General features: G+C 41.2%; 1 protein-coding gene across 1 annotated transcript in view; it reads right to left on the minus strand.

Moving 5' to 3' along the window:
• Positions 1 to 5,114: 5,114 nt before the first annotated feature.
• LOC138983245 (ceramide synthase 2-like) overlaps positions 5,115 to 15,678 on the minus strand; it is a 36,757-nt gene continuing 26,193 nt past the window's right edge. The window contains exons 5-11 of the mRNA XM_070356678.1: positions 14,447 to 14,504; positions 13,775 to 13,825; positions 11,224 to 11,322; positions 9,824 to 9,952; positions 7,069 to 7,175; positions 6,610 to 6,766; positions 5,115 to 5,428 (exon numbers count right to left, since the gene is read on the minus strand). Coding sequence (XP_070212779.1) covers positions 5,282 to 5,428; positions 6,610 to 6,766; positions 7,069 to 7,175; positions 9,824 to 9,952; positions 11,224 to 11,322; positions 13,775 to 13,825; positions 14,447 to 14,504 — 748 coding nt within the window. The 3' untranslated portion in view covers positions 5,115 to 5,281. The remainder of the gene's footprint in view (positions 5,429 to 6,609; positions 6,767 to 7,068; positions 7,176 to 9,823; positions 9,953 to 11,223; positions 11,323 to 13,774; positions 13,826 to 14,446; positions 14,505 to 15,678) is intronic.

The raw sequence follows: 15,678 nt of genomic DNA on the forward strand, positions 1-15,678 counted from the left end.
TCCCAGCAACAACAGTCAATCTGTTATGGGCTGTAGTGAAAGTAGCAGTTACTGCAACACAATTCTTCACTTACAAGGCAGTAAAGTGTATTACGACAATAACATTTCTGTGGTTTCAGGTGTATGCAAGACTTAGTAATATTATCATTGCCTTAAAACAAATTATACTTTGAAATTCATCAGTCAATATTCAGTCACAGAAATTCGTTCTTTCTTTATTTGGTGTTTAACGTCGTTTTCAAAGTCACAGAAATGAGCACACTACCAAGAAACGCTTCAAGTAACCTGCTTACACACACTGACAGAAATAGACATGATGCTTCTCACACACTCGCACTCACAAATACAGATGCTGCTAAGAAGAAATGATTCGAGAAAAAAATTAAGGAATGAAACTGAAAGAGCAATCTACTTTTTTTCTGGGAAAAAAAGTTCTTTCTTTATTTGATGTTTAACGTCGTTTTCAACCACGAAGGTTATATCACGACGGGGAAAGGGGGGGAGATGGGATAGAGCCACTTGTTAATTGTTTCTTGTTCACAAAAGCACTAATCAAAAAATTGCTCCAGGGGCTTGCAACGTAGTACAATATATTACCTTACTGGGAGAATGCAAGTTTCCAGTACAAAGGACTTAACATTTCTTACATACTGCTTGACTAAAATCTTTACAAACATTGACTATATTCTATACAAGAAACACTTAACAAGGTTAAAAGGAGAAACAGAATCCGTTAGTCGCCTCTTACAACATGCTGGGGAGCATCCCCGCGGGGGGTGGAAAAAAAGATGGACAATTAATTGTAAAACAAAATTGTGATCAGAAAATAAAACAAATGCAACACAAAGCTTACGGAAAACATACGGCCCACTGTAGGTGGCCCTTTGAGTTTGAACGTCAGATTAAGCAAATCACACAAAGAAAAGGAATGCAGGTTAGTAAGACAGAGTGCAAGAATATTCATTACATTTCCACAACCTGTACATAAGCAACCACACAAATTAAAAAACAAAACAAAAAAAAACAAGTCGCGTAAGGCGAAATTACTACATTTTGTCAAGCTGTGAAACTCACAGAATGAAACTGAACGTAGTCCGCCGCTAGTGCAAAAGGCAGTGAAAGTGACGAGCCTGTTTGGCGCGGCAGCGGTTGCGCTGTGCTTCATAGCACGCTTTACTGTACCTCTCTTCGTTTTAACTTTCTGAGCGTGTTTTTAATCCAAACATATCATATCTATATGTTTTTGGAATCAGGAACCGACAAGGAATAAGATGAAATAGTTTTTAAAACGATTTCGGAAATTTAATTTTGATCATAATTTTTATATTTTTAATTTTCAGAGCTTGTTTTTAATCCAAATATAACATATGTATATGTTTTTGGAATCAGAAAATGACGAAGAATAAGATGAAATTGTTTTTGGATCGTTTAATAAAAAAATAATTTTAATTACAAGTTTCCGATTTTTAATGGCCAAACTCACTCATTAGTTTTTAAGCCACCAAGCTGAAATGCAATACCAAACCCCGGCCTTCGTCGAAGATTGCTTTGCCAAAATTTCAATCAATTTAATTGAAAAATGAGGGTGTGACAGTGCCGCCTCAACTTTTACAAAAAGCCGGATATGACGTCATCAAAGGTATTTATCGAAAAAATGAAAAAAACGTCCGGGGATATCATACCCAGGAACTCTCATGTCAAATATCATAAAGATCGGCCCAGTAGTTTAGTCTGAATCGCTCTACACACACACACAGACAGACACACACACACACACACACACACACACATACACCACGACCCTCGTCTCGATTCCCCTCTCTATGTTAAAACATTAAGTCAAAACTTGACTAAATGTAAAAACACTCCCCCCCCCCCCCCCCCAAACAAAGTTAGGATCTGGTAACATCAAAAGACTTAATGTGAAATGCTAACATGAATTATACATAACATTTGTTGAAGAACCCAAGTGAGCATCAGAACAAAGGTAATTTTCAAAATAGAAAGCAAAAGGACAGCGAGACAAAAACATAACCTCAAACCATCTGCTGAAACACTGATCCATCCAAAAAGATTACATTTCCATGCTTATAAAGATCAGCACGTGATACAACTTTATTCTCACTGATTGTGTCTGTTGGTCAGGGAGTTTTTTCCTCCCCCAAAAAATTGCATCTGTTACAGTTAATCAAACAAATGAGTTACACACTTGGAAGATCAATGCACAAATATAAACACAAACAGAAACTTAACGTGCAATGGACAGAAACTGAATGACAGTAGCTCTATTGAACCTCATTTCAGGAACAACCAGCACTGTTTAAATCACACCATCAGATGAAAATTAATGACGGCCTCCAAGTACATGAACAAAAAGGAGAAGAAAAAAAATGAAGATGAAAAAATGACAGAAAATGTGAACACTAATCAGCCAGCAAAATGAGAACGATCAAAGCCACTCGAGGCTAAATTTTGTACAATAGTATTTCATACTATAAGGTACATGTGAAAATAATCATCCTGACCACTACAGATCTGTTGAGGCTTTTGCATGGGATAAGAGCATCTTTCCATGGGATAAGAGCATCTTTCCATGGGATAAGAGCATCTTTCCATGGGATAAGAGCATCTTTCCATGGGATAAGAGCATCTTTCCATGGGATAAGAGCATGATCTTTCCATGGGATAAGAGCATCTTTCCATGGGATAAGAGCATCTTCCCATGGGATAAGAGCATCTTTCCATTTACACACACACCAAACACCAACACCCTGGATCTGTGCAGAGTTACATGGGTGGGAGCCGGGACATAGCTGTGGTCCCATGTGCAAGCCGGGACATAGCTGTGGTCCCATGTGTGAGCCGGGACATAGCTGTGGTCCCATGTGTAAGCCAGGACATAGCTGTGGTCCCATGTGTAAGCAGGGACATAGCTGTGGTCCCATGTGTAAGCCGGGACATAGCTGTGGTCCCATGTGCAAGCCAGGACATAGCTGTGGTCCCATGTGTAAGCCGGGACATAGCTGTGGTCCCATGTGTAAGCCAGGACATAGCTGTGGTCCCATGTGTAAGCAGGGACATAGCTGTGGTCCCATGTGTAAGCCGGGACATAGCTGTGGTCCCATGTGCAAGCCGGGACATAGCTGTGGTCCCATGTGCAAGCCGGGACATAGCTGTGGTCCCATGTGTAAGCCGGGACATAGCTGTGGTCCCATGTGTAAGCCGGGACATAGCTGTGGTCCCATGTGCAAGCCGGGACATAGCTGTGGTCCCATGTGTGAGCCGGGACATAGCTGTGGTCCCATGTGCAAGCCGGGACATAGCTGTGGCGGTTAACTCCCACTTGGTAGGGTAGATGCCCCCAACAAAACAAACAACAAGAGTTCATGAAAAAAGCCAGAACAGAAAAATTGCTCGGCAACAAAGTAAGTACAGTTAGGTAACAGTTTATGATCCCGCATATATAAATACACCTTATGTGAAAAGACTATGAACAGACAAAGACGTACCGTCTTCAAAATCCATTTACATACTCCGGATTAATGCCTAGCAGAGGTTGTGTAACAAAGACAAAGAACGATCAAATGCTGTAGAAAATGACATGCATACACCGACTTAACAAGTTAATTAGACAATTGAGAAAAGACTTCAATGTATTTGTGATGAAAGGACACCTCTAGGCCAGAAGAAAGACTCCCTCCATGGCAGGTGTCCTTTTATGACAGATTACATCATTTAAGTGTGCAGACTGCAATCTGCAGTGCTCTTTATTTTGAGGTGTCCTTTCTTTAGTGGATGCCGTTGGTGTTCGATCCTCCGACTGCTACATAACCTCTGCACCCGCAGACGGCATTATATTCCACAATCCTTTCAATATCATTCACCTTCATTTGTGCACATGATCAAAGTAAAGACAAAACAAGTACCCAAAGTTAGAGGATATATAGATATATAATATGTGCAAGAGAAATGTGTTGATAACTACAGTTGATGCTCACTACAAGCTTGTGTACAGAACAGGGATCAACCTTGTCATCACAGTGTTCTAGATGATCAAACGTGTAGCAAAGACCTGTACGCGTACGTGTAGATATTGCATCACCCGTGACTTTTTTCCTCAAATTTTCCAAATCATATGTTGTTTTGCTCCCATCAAGATGGCAGATCTTGGCAAACGCGTGACGTAAAAACTAGATTTGATGACGTTACCTGTACACGTTCCCGTTCACGTTCTGAAAAGTGCCACATCTAGATCTTGCTATTATTCAACTACGTAAGATGGCTGCTCTCTGGAACTGTCCTTAATTTCATTCATTTCTTGGGCCTTTCAATCCTCACCAAACACCAATTGGTGTTTAAAATTAAAGGAAAATATATTCATGCAAAAGCAGTTGGACAGAATAAAAAAGCTAGTGGGACAGAATAAACAGCTTGTGGGACAGAATAAACAGCTATCATACACCCTTCCCAGTCTTATCTCTAATCGTTTGTGGTTACAGTCTTTTGTGGTTTCCTTTCCAAGTAGTACAGCATTCACAACAAATACCGTGAGATATATTTTAGCTCATTTCTGACATACCGTGAGATATATTTTAGCTCATTTCTGACCACTCTAATGATAATTCCTGGTTTCATTACACAATCAGAGAGAGAATTTGGGCACCATGTCAAAAGCGCTCATATTTTCCTGTGCTGACTTCTACCTACTTTAATAATGATCGTTTAAACAATGGGGGCTGTGCTTTTCTTTGAAGAAAATGACTTAATATTTGTTGTTAGTCCAACTTGCACACACATGCAACATTCTGTTGCATACTATAGACCTCTACTCTACAATGGAAAGGCAACAATATTATTTTCTGGTTACAATTTTCTTTGCTTCTGATATATTTTTTCTCAATGATAACAAGGTATTTTAACCATTTTTTTTATTTGGGATTTTTGTTTGTTTGTTCCCAGCTATATAAATAGGTTAAAACAGTCAAAACAAATGTACAGAAATGCAGTTGAAGATGATCACGTCAAAAATATAAACGTACTGACAAAATGAGATGAACACAACAGTACAAACGCTTCCATCATCTATTCAAACAAATAGGAACATGAGTCTGAACCAGAAGTCAGCTGCTACTGCAACCATCTCTCATCAAGAAGATACATCAGGAGACAAAAAAGAAAAAGAAGTCCAAATAGATACACAGAGTGATTGAATAATTCTCCAAATGACGAAGACAGACAGATGTGTGTCACAGTATGGAAATAAATGTGACAGTGATGGATTTCACTTGACCGCTTGAGTCAGTCGAGATCGTGGTTTGTCCTTCACATCGCCATTGGCAACAGCTTGCTTGGCAACCGGCGTCTCTGCCTCTTCGCTGGAAGTTTCGTCTACTTCCTCCTCCGACTCACTTCGCTCGTCTTTCTGGAGCTGAAACGAGCAAACACCAAACAATTTTCAAACACCAAACAATGTTCCAACACAAACAATGTTCAAACACAAACAACGTTCCAACACAAACATCGTTCAAACACAAACATCTTTCAAACACAAAACAACGTTCAAACACAAACATCGTTCTTTCTTTCTTTATTTGGTGTTTAACGTCGTTTTCAACCACGAAGGTTATATCGCGACGGACAAACATCGTTCAAACACAAACATCGTTCAAACACAAACATCGTTCAAACACAAACATCGTTCAAACACAAACATCGTTCAAACACAAACATCGTTCAAACACAAACATCGTTTAAACACAACAACGTTCAAAGGTGGACAATGACACAAACACGACCCAAGCTACTTTACTCAGGGCTGAAAATAAGGATACAATAACAAATGCAGTGGGCGATAATAAAGTGTGGTAAGACAGCAAGTTTGACATAATTTCCCCTGATTTGTAACCACACAATGAAGAAGTAGAGCCAATGAAATTTATCTATAATAATTGCACTGCAAGCATCAAGCTTCATAGCCACATTTTGGTGTCCAGTCTTACAGCTCAAAAGCACTAGAAATACATTTTTAACAAAAGAAATTTATTTTATTATCATGGAAAAAAGTTGTATTTCAATACAAAATAAGCTAATTCAATGTTTACAGAGTAAACTGCACTGAACTTTTCCAGGAGAAATATTCAGCTCTAGAATGTACCATTGACCAATACTTAGGCATATATTCTGGTGAGAGAAAATACATACATGCTACCGACAGAGCCTGAAAAACTGCCTATCAAAACACAAGAAAATAATCCACTAACAAGTAACAAGTAAGAAAAAAAAACTTGATAAGAAAAGAGAAAAAAATGAAGACTACTGCCACTGAACGAGCTAAAACAACACACCTTCCCATCAAAGAACAGCGCAATGATGAACACAATACAAGAAAAACTACACACTACAGTAAAAACCCCTTTTAAGACCCCCCAATGTAAGACTCCCTCCTTATTAAGACCTTGTTTTCTCAGACTTTCTGTTCTTAACCTCTGTAAAAATAACCCCCATTTTGAGACTCCCCCCTTTATCAGAGATTGTTGGAGGTCTTACAAGGGGCGTCCCACTGTACATGTAACACACAAACAAGAGAGAAGAAAGAGGGCTGCCACTGACCGCGCCTGTCTGAATCTTCTGGAATGCGATGCGCAGAATGAGGTAGGTCCACATCAGATGCAGGATCTGGAGCACGAACAGCAGCCCGTTGAAGAACCAGTAAGCAGGGAATGTCGTCACGTAGTCGTGAATCTCCACAGCGGACGCATTCAACACCCTGAAAGCAGACAGTGGTTATTGTAATTTGTATACACAATTTGCTGTCCAAATCTTCAATCAGTCGTCACGTAGTCGTGAATCTCCACAGCAGACGCATTCAACACCCTGAAAGCAGCGAGTGGTTATTGAATACATGTCTTGCTGTCTTCATCAAACTTGTTTAATTCTTTACGCCTAGTTGTGAATCTCCACAGTCGACACTTTCAAAACCCTGAAAGCAGCGAGTGCTCATGGTATACATTTCTTTTGCTGTCTAAATCTTCTTGTTGTTGTCGATCTAACTTTGAAGAAGTGTCTTACCAGAGTGGATAGACGAAGCAACGTGATACGATCCAGACGACAATGAAGATACCAAAGAAGACTTCGCACACCATTTGATTCTTGCTGTATTTAGCCATCTTGGCAATCTGCAACAGCAAAAATATTTCCATGAGCACCTTTTTCACAGTTTCTGCGGGTCTTATAAATCACCCCATAAAACCAGCTGCAGATTCTTAGGCTCAGTTTCTAAACCAAGAAGAGTAATTGTCCATGCAACTTACCTTTGTCGTATGTAACATGAACTCATTTACACGTGTACGTGTGTTCACTCAAACACACACACAGACCTGTTTACCCCTAAAACATTGCATGTGTATTTTCTGGGAGCAAAATGAGGCAAATGTGTAGTTTTGTAATTGAATGTGTAGAATTTCTCGTCGACCTATCACAACAACAAGAACAATGATTTCCGCGAAGACAAGGCATGGGTAGTCCTGATGATATTTTGGCAGAAAGACTTGGTTCGGCGCATTGCTCGTCTTTTTCTTTTTGGTCGGTGGCCTTTCGGAGTCATTTTCTTCACAGTTCTCATCTTCACTTTCGTGTGCTCTGCGTTCAGCCATTGTGTCGAAACGCCCGCATGGTTTGGCAGTAACGCTTTCAGTTGTGCCCGGCATTTAATTGGAGAAGCCTATTCGGCATTAACAAGCTACAACGCAATGCCCGTGGGCGCTTTACGCGCTGCACGCAGCAAACGACTGCTGGCCGAAAACATGGATTGGAAAATGGATCGGTCAAGGGAGATGAAGAAAATTACGGATTGTGATATGCATAGCCGAAGCAATACCGTTTGCGTGCAGGGACGGGGCGGTGTGAGAGCACAACGGGACAAGGAACAGGTGTAAAGACGAAAAAGAAAAAAAAAATTTTTTTTTTTAAATACCGTTTGCGTAGAAAACGACAGACTTGCGTAGTTGCGTAGTATATTATTCAAATTCGTAGTTTACTACGCTCAATGTGTAGTGTAAACAGGTCTGCACACACTGTACGTACACATGCACACAAACTCCCTACACTATCTTCTGCATTGTAGAAAGCAAGAATTGCCTGTAATATTACACTGAACTCAACCTTCAAATTTGGCTGGGGGCTACTAGGCTTGGGTCATGTCTGGAGGTCATGAAACCCCAGAAGTGTGTGACGTTTTAAGGCTCTGGTTCTATAAATATTTAATACATTTTAAAAAAGATAACTGTTTGACCCAAGCTGTGACCTTGAAATTCTATGAGCGTCAACCAGACTTGGCAGATGCCTGGAGGTCATCAAACCCTGGAAGAATGTGATGTTTTACAAATTAAGCTTCAAAAACATTCACAACAAGAAGAGCAAACGCTCGATCGAGTCACTTTCGCAGTTCTGAATATTATATGAGGCATCAGATGGACAGGAAGAAATTGCTATTCACAACACAATGAGTCACGTTCACATAAAATTTGAGCCCGGTCACTTTTATAGTTTCCGAGAAAAGCCCAACGTTAAGTTGTGTGTTGCCGAACAGAAAAGGCTAGTTATCTCCCTTGTTTTTCTGATAACGTTCGTAAAAGGCTACAGATGTAAATACTTTGATGTAAAGAATAATCCTACAAAGTTTCAATCACATCCGATGAACTTTGTCAAAGATATAAAATGTCTAATTTTTCCTTTGACGCTGACCTGTGACCTTGAAAAAGGTCAAAGGTCAACGAAACCATCGTTAAAGTGTAGAGGTCATTGGAGGTCACGACTAAACAAAATATGAGCCCGATCGCTTTGATAGTTTCCGAGAAAAGTCCAACGTTAAGGTGGTGTCTACGGACGGCCGGCCGGACAGACTAACACTGACCGATTACATAGAGTCACTTTTTCTCAAGTGACTCAAAAATGATAATATTCTATTCCTTGTTTTACCCCAACTCAACCCCAATGTGACTTTGAAAATTGACAAGGGTCAATCAGATTTGCCTAATATCTGGAGGTCATCAAACACTGGTACTTCGTGAAGTTTCAAAGCTCTAGCTTCAAAAACGTCCAAGAAAATAATACATTTTGTTCAAATTCAACCTTATTGTTACTTTGCAATTAGAACTTAGAGGTAGGTCAAGCACACTTTGGTCCTATCCGCAGGTCATCAAGCTCTGGAGGAATTTAAGTTTCAAAAGCTCTAGCTTCATATCATCCCGCAACATGACAAAGTTCCTCTTTTCTTTTGTGCCTGAACTCAACCCCACTGTGACCTTGAAACTTATAAGCCAGTCACACCCGACACAGCCAATGTTAACCCTGGACTTCCTCCAGTTATAAACAGACGAACAAGCAGACAAACACACACAAGAAAATACCAAAAAACACACACAAAAAACACACACAAAAAACACACGCACAAAACTGAATAATCCAGCGATCAAATAACCATTACACATGTCATATGCATTTAGAGCGCTTACTTCCCTTTGGTTATTTGATCTATAAATAGAGCTTACTTCCCTTTGGTTATTTGATCTATAAATAGCGCTTACTTCCCTTTGGTTATTTGATCTATAAATAGCGCTTACTTCCCTTTGGTTATTTGATCTATAAATAGCGCTTACTTCCCTTTGGTTATTTGATCTATAAATAGCGCTTACTTCCCTTTGGTTATTTGATCTATAAATAGCGCTTACTTCCCTTTGGTTATTTGATCTATAAATAGCGCTCTCCCTCATTTGGTTAAGATTCTTTTTGAATAATCTAGCCACAAAAAAGTCTTAAAACTCACAGCCATCCAGGGATCAGCCACGTCGTGCACAACCAACACCAGTGACCCGCAGCGCACAAAGTTGCACGCCCAGGAAAAATAGATGAGCAAAATTGTCACCAGGTGATGCAGAATCATCTCATTTTTGTCCTGCACACGGAACAAAAATTCAACAGTGAAGAGGCATGAGGCAACTAATGATGGTGGCCTAAAACTGCCATCATGCTAGGGGCGTCCGGGGGCATGCCCCCCTGGAATTTGATTTTTCAAGGAAGCAAAATGCTGCAATCTAGGGCCACCTGACCTCAGAAACTGTCATTTAATCATCCATCTCTCTCTCTCTCTCTCAATTTTTTTGGTGTTTTTTTTCCGCTGAAGGGGGGGCCCGGGCCCCCTACGCTCCCCCACCCCCTAAATCCACCACTGATAGCAGCTATGTAACAGATATTTCCTTTTGTGTTCTATCAGCCCAGGAAGAGCTTAACACTCCAGGTTTTATGTTTGCAAGCTGTACTTAACACTCCAGGTTTTATGTTTGCAAGCTGTACTTAACACTCCAGGTTTTATGTTTGCAAGCTGTACTTAACACTCCAGGTTTTATGTTTGCAAGCTGTACTTAACACTCCAGGTTTTATGTTTGCAAGCTGTACTTAACACTCCAGGTTTTATGTTTGCAAGCTGTACTTAACACTCCAGGTTTTATGTTTGCAAGCTGTACTTAACACTCCAGGTTTTATGTTTGCAAGCTGTACTTCACTACGGTGTATGTCGACCAAGTTTATGAGGAAAATATTTTGCAGACTGGATCGTTAGGTCGAGATCATTTGAAGAAGTCAATAAAAGTTCAAACAAACGCTTTCAAACATACACTTGTGCTTTCACCTGGTGTGCATATATTTGGAGTTTCCTTTTGAATTTTCATTGCAGATGTCTCCCATTTTCTAGCTCCCTTTAGTGCAAAAGAAAAGCCAACTATTTGACAGAGTTGCTCCCCTTCTCATTATCTCAGGATAAAACCGAAACAACTTGGCATGATGGTTTGAAAACCTGCAGGCTTCTTCCTTCCACTTTGCAAATTTCACACATTTGATAAAGTCATCGCAAATCGGAGCCTTCACAAAGACCAACAGCTTTTCATAGCAAATGCTGACACGGATCATTTAACGCTCAAGCTAATGTGTACACAATTTTTTAAAATATTTTTGTATGTGTGAATGAATACAGTCTGATTATTATCTTGGATCATACCAGCTCAAACAAATGTGCATTAAATAAAAACATTTTAGACAATACAGATAATAGCATGGTGCTGGCAGAAGAATCTAATTTAAGTTGAAGCCAGCATGCTGCTGACCGAGCTTTGGTAAAAAACAACAACACTAGGTAACCTTTGCTGGCTCACAACAACGCCCAAACCGTACCTTTTTTTGGTAATCCTTCTGAAAGAGCATGGAAAACAGCAGACTCCAGTAGAAAGCAAGCTCCACCAAGTAAAAGAGGTAAATATCGAAGTCGATGTGCTGAAACAAACAGTTGAACCCAGTGTTATTTTCAAATGCACCGACACACACTGTCCATTACAAAACCACAACAAATTAACAAGTTTCGCACACATAACAGCACTTTCTTCAGAAATGACAACAGAAAATAGTTAAAGGCCATCTCTGAATAAAGAACACCTCCGGCTTGTTTGCAGAACTGCTAGGAATAGAAATGGTGGCGACCTACTCAGGCATGGGGATGGCTGGAAAAAAAAGTCAGCTGAAAACAGGGGGGATGGACCCCAAAACAGGGGGGTCCGACCATTTGAGAATAAAAACCTCATATACAATTTTTGAGGGTATTTTTTTTGTCACTGACATTTTTTTTCCCCGCTGAAACTACTGGCAAAAACCGCTGAAATTAGCGGATCTGCGGACCATTCCCATGCCTGAACTGTACATGGAGGGTAAATGTGTGTGCATGCATTTGTGTTCTTATAATGTAGAATAAATGGTTCCAATGCTTTTACAGAGCTATCTTTCCAGATCTGCCACACCTATTTCACTGTTGGGGAAAAGAGACGCTAAAGACTGCTTCAGCCTTGAGACAAAAATGTCCAAAACTTGTTTTGCCATTCCAGCAAAACAATGCTGTTTGCTGAAAATACGAAATCCTAGCAACGTCTCCGACTGTGTGCAACGACAGGGCTCCCCCCGCACGCCCGTCCTGGGGGGGCCTGGGACCTCCAGTTTTAATGTTTAGAGGGTCCATGGACCCCCTACTCGGAGTTTTAGAGGGTCCCAAGAGTCCATGGTCCCAAAACCCCCTGTGTTCAAATAACGCAATGATATCACGAATACGGTGTGATATGAAGCGTCTTTTTTCATCAGAATATTCGAAGAGGACACTTCAGCTATAACTTGTTAAATGGAACACACACACTCTTTTCCATATCGTTCCGGCGTGAAATTAGCATTTGTGCTAGCACTATAATTGACTGACGACTACAGTCTGAAAAGAGTACCTACAGTACACAGGATAGCGGAAATGTAGTGCGTCCCGGGACCCGCTCTTTATAGGTTTGGTACGTCCCGGGACCCGCTCTTTATAGGTTTAGTGCGTCCCGGGACCCGCTCTTTGTAGGTTTAGTGCGTCCCGGGACCCGCTGTTTATAGGTTTAGTGCGTCCCGGGACCCGCTCTTTGTAGGTTTAGTGCGTCCCGGGACCCGCTCTTTGTAGGTTTAGTGCGTCCCGGGACCCGCTCTTTGTAGGTTTAGTGCGTCCCGGGACCCGCTCTTTGTAGGTTTAGTGCGTCCCGGGACCTGCTCTTTGTAGGTTTAGTGCGTCCCGGGACCCGCTCTTTATAGGTTTAGTGCGTCCCGGGACCCGCTCTTTGTAGGTTTAGTGCGTCCCGGGACCCGCTCTTTGTAGGTTTAGTGCGTCTCGGGACCCGCTCTTTGTAGGTTTAGTGCGTCCCGGGACCCGCTCTGTATAGGTTTGGTGCGTCCTGGCACCCGCTCTTTGTAGGTTTAGTGCGTCCCGGGACCCGCTCTTTATAGGTTTGGTGCGTCCCGGGACCCGCTCTTTGTAGGTTTAGTGCGTCCCGGGACCCGCTCTTTATAGGTTTGGTGCGTCCCGGGACCCGCTCTTTGTAGGTTTAGTGCGTCCCGGGACCCGCTCTTTATAGGTTTAGTGCGTCCCGGGACCCGCTCTTTGTAGGTTTAGTGCGTCCCGGGACCCGCTCTTTGTAGGTTTAGTGCGTCCCGGGACCCGCTCTTTGTAGGTTTGGTGCGTCCCGGGACCCGCTCTTTGTAGGTTTAGTGCGTCCCGGGACCCGCTCTTTGTAGGTTTGGTGTGTCCCGGGACCCGCTCTTTGTAGGTTTTGTGCGTCCCAAGACCCGCTCTTTGTAGGTTTGGTGCGTCCCGGGACCCACTCTTTATAGGTTTGGTGCGTCCCGGGACCTGCTCTTTGTAGGTTTAGTGCGTCCCGGGACCCGCTCTTTGTAGGTTTAGTGCGTCCCGGGACCCGCTCTTTGTAGGTTTAGTGCGTCCCGGGACCCGCTCTTTGTAGGTTTGGTGCGTCCCGGGACCCGCTCTTTGTAGGTTTAGTGCGTCCCGGGACCCGCTCTTTGTAGATTTAGTGCGTCCCGGGACCCGCTCTTTGTAGGTTTAGTGTGTCCCAGTACCCGCTATTTGTAGGTTTGGTGCGTCCCGGGACCTGCTCTTTGTAGGTTTAGTGCGTCCCGGGACCCGGTCTTTGTAGGTTTAGTGCGTCCCGGGACCCACTCTTTGTAGGTTTAGTGCGTCCCGGGACCCGCTCTTTGTAGGTTTAGTGCGTCCTGGGACCCCCTCAATGCATTTCTAGTTCGTGATTTCGGCTTCTAGTGCGTATAGGATGCAGGGACGCGCACTTTGGGGAGCCCTGAATGATCTTTGCTTGCATGAGAAACACCTGTTGTGGAGAAAAAGAAGACTGTTGTTATGTCTCACCTGTGTAGGCCAGTTGATCCAGCAGTTGACGGTGACAACCAGCCAGGATTTCTGCAAAAGTTCATTTAAATACATGTAGCATGAATTTGCTGCCAAATCTAAACATACAACAATACACACACACAGACACTACACACATACACAAACCAACAAACATTAAAAGATACAAAAAGCAAACAAATACACACACACGCACAAGCAAAAACATACAAGCACACACACACATACAGATACACGCACAATAAAAACAAGAGGTGCATTAATTTATACTGTTATCATTTAGTACCAATAACAAATTACCACAATCCTGTGATTAAACACACTAGCTAGACTTTGATCAGATAATCGTTCTGTTATGATTCTGTCCAGACAAGATGTGCTCAGTACAAGAGTGTTCCCATTAGAACTATTCCTCTACATTCGTATGTTTGTGAAAAGAAATTTTTTTGTTCCGAGAAAACCGCTGCATCGGGTGTGGAAACCAAGATCAGATTTGTCGGTGACAACATAAATAGGTACGTTTGGAATAAATAGATGATCAAGTTATTCAAAAACATGTTAAAGTTAATACTATAGCGGTTTATTTGAAACAATAACAAACACAACACAAATAAATCAATAATACAAGCATTTGCACTGGGATAAAAGACAAAATAAAACAAAGATACTCACATCCCACAATGCGTACATGCCTAAGGAAAATGTGCATGTGTAAAACAACAAATGCCAGCTGCAAACAGAGGAAAATCAGAATCAGTTATTAAACAAGTCGCGTAAGGCGAAAATACAACATTTAGTCAAGCTGTCGAACTCACAGAATGAAACTGAACGCAATGCAATTTTTCAGCAAGACCGTATACTCGTAGCATCGTCAGTCCACCGCTCGTGGCAAAGGCAGTGAAATTGACAAGAAGAGCGGGGTAGTAGTTGCGCTGAGAAGGAAAGCACGCTTTTCTGTACCTCTCTTCGTTTTAACTTTCTGAGCGTGTTTTTAATCCAAACATATCATATCTATATGTTTTTGGAATCAGGAACCGACAAGGAATAAGATGAAAGTGTTTTTAAATTGATTTTGAAAATTTAATTTTGATCATAATTTTTATATTTTTAATTTTCAGAGCTTGTTTTTAATCCAAATATAACATATTTATATGTTTTTGGAATCAGAAATGATGAAGAATAAGATGAACGTAAATTTGGATCGTTTGATAATTTGTTTTTTTATTTTACAATTTTCAGATTTTTAATGACCAAAGTCATTAATTAATTTTTAAGCCACCAAGCTGAAATGCAATACCGAAGTCCGGCCTTCGTCGAAGATTGCTTGGCCAAAATTTCAATCAATTTGATTGAAAAATGAGGGTGTGACAGTGCCGCCTCAACTTTTACAAAAAGCCGGATATGACGTCATCAAAGGTATTTATCGAAAAAAAGAAAAAAACCTCCGGGGATATCATTCCCAGGAACTCTCATGTAAAATTTCATAAAGATCGGTCCAGTAGTTTGGTCTGAATCGCTCTACACACACACACGCACAGACAGACAGACACACACCACGACCCTTGTCTCGATTCCCCCTCTATGTTAAATCATTTAGTCAAAACTTGACTAAATGTAAAAACATGGTAGTACAAAAAGTATGTATATTGAAACAAGGACAAAACGCATACACGATCTAGCACAACTGAATTTTGAATGGTTCAATTTTCATCCTTGATTTAAACATAAGTTTATTTTAACAAGGGTTACAATCATGACATGTATACAAAGTTCACAGAAACAGCAACAAGCTAGAAGCTTATAGTGGTGTTCCTGCATGACAGTACAACATAAGGCGGTAACGGGTGAAAAATTTGTCTCAATAAACCAAATCTATTAATAACGTAATGAACGTTGCATAATGA

Source organism: Littorina saxatilis, linkage group LG12 (genome assembly GCF_037325665.1).
Source record: "Littorina saxatilis isolate snail1 linkage group LG12, US_GU_Lsax_2.0, whole genome shotgun sequence".
NCBI lineage: Eukaryota > Metazoa > Mollusca > Gastropoda > Littorinimorpha > Littorinidae > Littorina > Littorina saxatilis.